Source organism: Limulus polyphemus, unplaced genomic scaffold, assembly GCF_000517525.1.
Source record: "Limulus polyphemus unplaced genomic scaffold, Limulus_polyphemus-2.1.2 Scaffold1043, whole genome shotgun sequence".
NCBI classification, from domain to species: Eukaryota; Metazoa; Arthropoda; class Merostomata; order Xiphosura; family Limulidae; genus Limulus; species Limulus polyphemus.
Genome location: NW_013666653.1, coordinates 314,111 through 317,599, shown reverse-complemented (window position 1 = coordinate 317,599; position 3,489 = coordinate 314,111). Strand labels below are relative to the sequence as shown.

General features: G+C 29.9%; 1 protein-coding gene across 1 annotated transcript in view; it reads right to left on the bottom strand.

Annotated features, from left to right (window-relative positions):
- The window catches only part of LOC111086360 (cubilin-like), a gene marked incomplete at its 3' end in the record, with an annotated part of 47,048 nt that extends 43,966 nt beyond the window's left edge, over positions 1-3,082 (bottom strand). The window contains exons 1-2 of the mRNA XM_022388919.1: positions 2,899-3,082; positions 836-1,129 (exon numbers count right to left, since the gene is read on the bottom strand). Coding sequence (XP_022244627.1) covers positions 836-926 — 91 coding nt within the window. The remainder of the gene's footprint in view (positions 1-835; positions 1,130-2,898) is intronic.
- Positions 3,083-3,489: the final 407 nt, after the last annotated feature.

The following is a 3,489-nucleotide window of genomic DNA, read 5'->3' as shown; positions in this document are numbered from 1 at the left end:
ACAGTGATTCACACACTTTACTTACGGTGCCTACTGTTCTGTATTGTTTGACTCAATTATCTATCTTTTTAATCTATCTTCATATTTCCCTTACTCTGGCTTTATTTGCCGGGCTTTTATACTAAAAAAAGAGGGCTACTGGCAAACACTCGGACATTCGCGGGGTTTCTCGATAATTCATGATCCTTCTAGAAACTCCAGCACGCATGCTCCCAGCGTCGCGTGACTTCTGCTGTCGTAACAATATTTTTCATATGGAATAAACTTGTTATACATCATATCAGTTAAAATGTTAGTAATCATTTTTCACTTGTAATATATATGCATAAACAACGATTTAAGTATTAACTGTGTTTTGATGCCCTTATAAATTAAGTAAAAACTAGTTTTTGAGTAATATAATTATTTATTATTTTAGAACATCATCTAATTGCAAGGGCCTACTGAATTGTGGCTACAAGAATAAACATCTATATCGTCAATATTCTTAGGTATGTGTGTGTATTTGTTGACGAGACTTCCGTGATCAGTTGAAGTTTTTGATTAGGATCCCACTTGTACTGCACCCCACTGGCTCAACTCTGAAGGTTTATAATGCCAATTGTGTAGCTTTCTGCTTAATAACAACCACAAAAACTTGTAACCAAGTAGACTAGTACTGATTTTATCTAATTAGTTGATATATTTTGTTTCTATTACCGACATTCAAATACTTGCCAATACTTTAAACTAAAATAATGCAAAAGCTTTTGCATTATGTTATTTTTCAGTATTTTAAATTCTCAATTAGGTATAATACATACACAAAAAGCAGTTTAAACACTTTTTGTTTCACCTGATTGGTTGATCTGCAGTCCATCAATCCAGTGCCAATTCTTTGTTCCTACTTCCTTAGTTGCACCTATCCAGTACAGCGATCCTGACATGAAGATTTCAGTAGATTGGATGAGCTGATTTACAAAATGTATCTCTTCTTGTTTGTGAAAAGTAGCTAAACTCGCTTCAGATCCACCACATATCTGATGAGCAGTGTACCAGCTGACTTCTGGGTAAGAAACTAGCAGGAAACATTGGTGGTCGTAAAGGTGAAATATTCTGTTTCCGCACAGTATTTCAGAAGATACACTATCTAGAAAAATATTTATATAAGTTTACAGTTTTACATATATTTGTAACAAAAAAGGCACATGGCAAAGAATACTAGACAATTAAACCCATACAAAGAAGTGAAGAGAATAGGTAGAGGTCACATGAAAAAGATCGTTTTAACCAACTTCTTGTGCAAACAAGGATGTTAAATATATGATCTATTTTTCTTTTGGCTCACTGTTTCAAATTAGACCAGGTTTCGTAGGAGTACCATTCTTCATTATTAGTCCTGGACTAAGCCATGAAATAATTTGCAATCTTCACTTCTTTCTCAATTTCTCAAAACTAATGAAGAAAACAAAAGCCATTTACGTTATATCAGCATTTTTTTAGTAATTTTGAATTTTATATCTACAGAGTTTTCTGAAATTCACTAAGTAGGGCGAATTATCTTGAAATGTTTACCCCAAATATGAATTAAAATATAGAATATATATATATAAATAAATCTACACCTAACAGTTCTAGATTGCATTTTTATATAACTTTACCTTTTGTATATGAGTAGTTATAATGTCACTATCGAGGCAAAAGTGAGGAAGGGGATGACGTCATATGTAGTTAATAAGCATATATAAAGGATATACAAATAGTAATTGATATTCCCATTCTAATATCTAATTAATGTTTTAATAATTAAATGTTAATTAATTAATTATTACCATGTAAATAATATGAAAATTAAAATTACATTAATATGCAAATGATAATAAACATTAAGATTTTTAATATCAAATTAATGTTTATTAATTGAAAGTTAATTAATGAAATGATTAAAATGCAGGTAGTAATCAAATTTAATATCAAGCTATTTTTTAATAATTAATATGCAAGTCCTTGACGTCAGTGAATGTTCCCCAAGAAATCAGACCGTTTTTGCACAAAATCTAAGATATCATTCTTTTATATAACAACAGGAAGAGCGTTATTAGGTTACATCATATGATTAAAAATATGAATATTAGTTACAATTTGCATATTAATTAATTTTAATTTGCTTGTCATTTACATAGTAATCATCTAACTAATTAACCTGTAATTAATATAACGTTAGTTAGCTATTAAAATGCCCAGCATGTTGGTAAATCATTTCAAATTTTGGATCAATCATTTCTTATTTACAGTATCTTAGTTAATTATTATAATTTTGAATAAGGTATTGTTTCCTAGTGGGACAACAGTAAGTCTTATGATTTACAATGCTAAAATCAGAAGTTCTATTCCCTTTAGTGGACGCAGCAGACAGCCCCATGTGGCTTTGCTATAAGAAAACACCCAACAAGTTGTTTTTTTACTTCCACTATGGTAGTCAATCATTACAAGTTTCAGACAAGTTATTTTTTACATTCAGTATCTTAGTCAAACATTACAAGTTTTTGACAAATTATTTATTACGTTAAATATTTTAGTTAATTATAAAGAGTTTTAGACAAGTTAATTTTAGTTCAGTACCTTAGTTGTCACTATAAGCTTTTGACAACTTATTTCTTATGTTCAGTATTTTAGTCAATCATTACAAGTTTTGAACAACTTCTTTTTCATGTTCATTATCGTAGTCAATCATTAGAAGTTTTAGAAAGTTATTTATTACGCTCAATATCTTAGTCATCATTACAAGTTATTCCTTTTGTTCAGTATCTTAGTTAATCATAAAAAGTTTTCAAAAGGTTATTTTTATTTTTAGTATCTTGGTAAATTACGTCGCTCGAGTAAAATAAAAATTAGATGAAGCAAAATAAAATATACGACCTTTTTTACTGTTCCAAAGACGAACCTCCGCTCTAAACCCTTTCTTTGAGTAAGAGAAATCAGAAAGAAACTTTAACCTTATTTCGTTGGTTATACTCAATCGTCTGAGTAGCTTTAATTTTGACCTGTAGTCTCCACAGTATCGTAAAACCTCATCATCTTGGATTTCCAAGAAATCGTAATGACAGCTGTAAACCACGAGTGAGATAGCGATTATTATTACAATTATGATTATATCGCAGAAAAATATTATGATATTTTAAAACAAAAATAGAAAATAACGCTATAATGATGGCAGTACTTTTTAAACCATAACAATTACACAGGCCTACGATAGTTTCATAATCTTGAAATTTTTACATGCTCCACAGTAATTCCTGTACGCTGAATCCGAAAATGATATGATTTTTCTCCATCATATACAGATTTTTCACAAAACGTCATAAAGCAATACATACAAGAATGACTACAACACGTAGTTTTGAGACCAAAAGACGTAGATTTCACACACAAAAAAAAACAGGATGAATGAGGATGCATATTCGTTTGACATAAATGTTCTTCCCTTTACTTCAGTTTGTTTGTATTTTT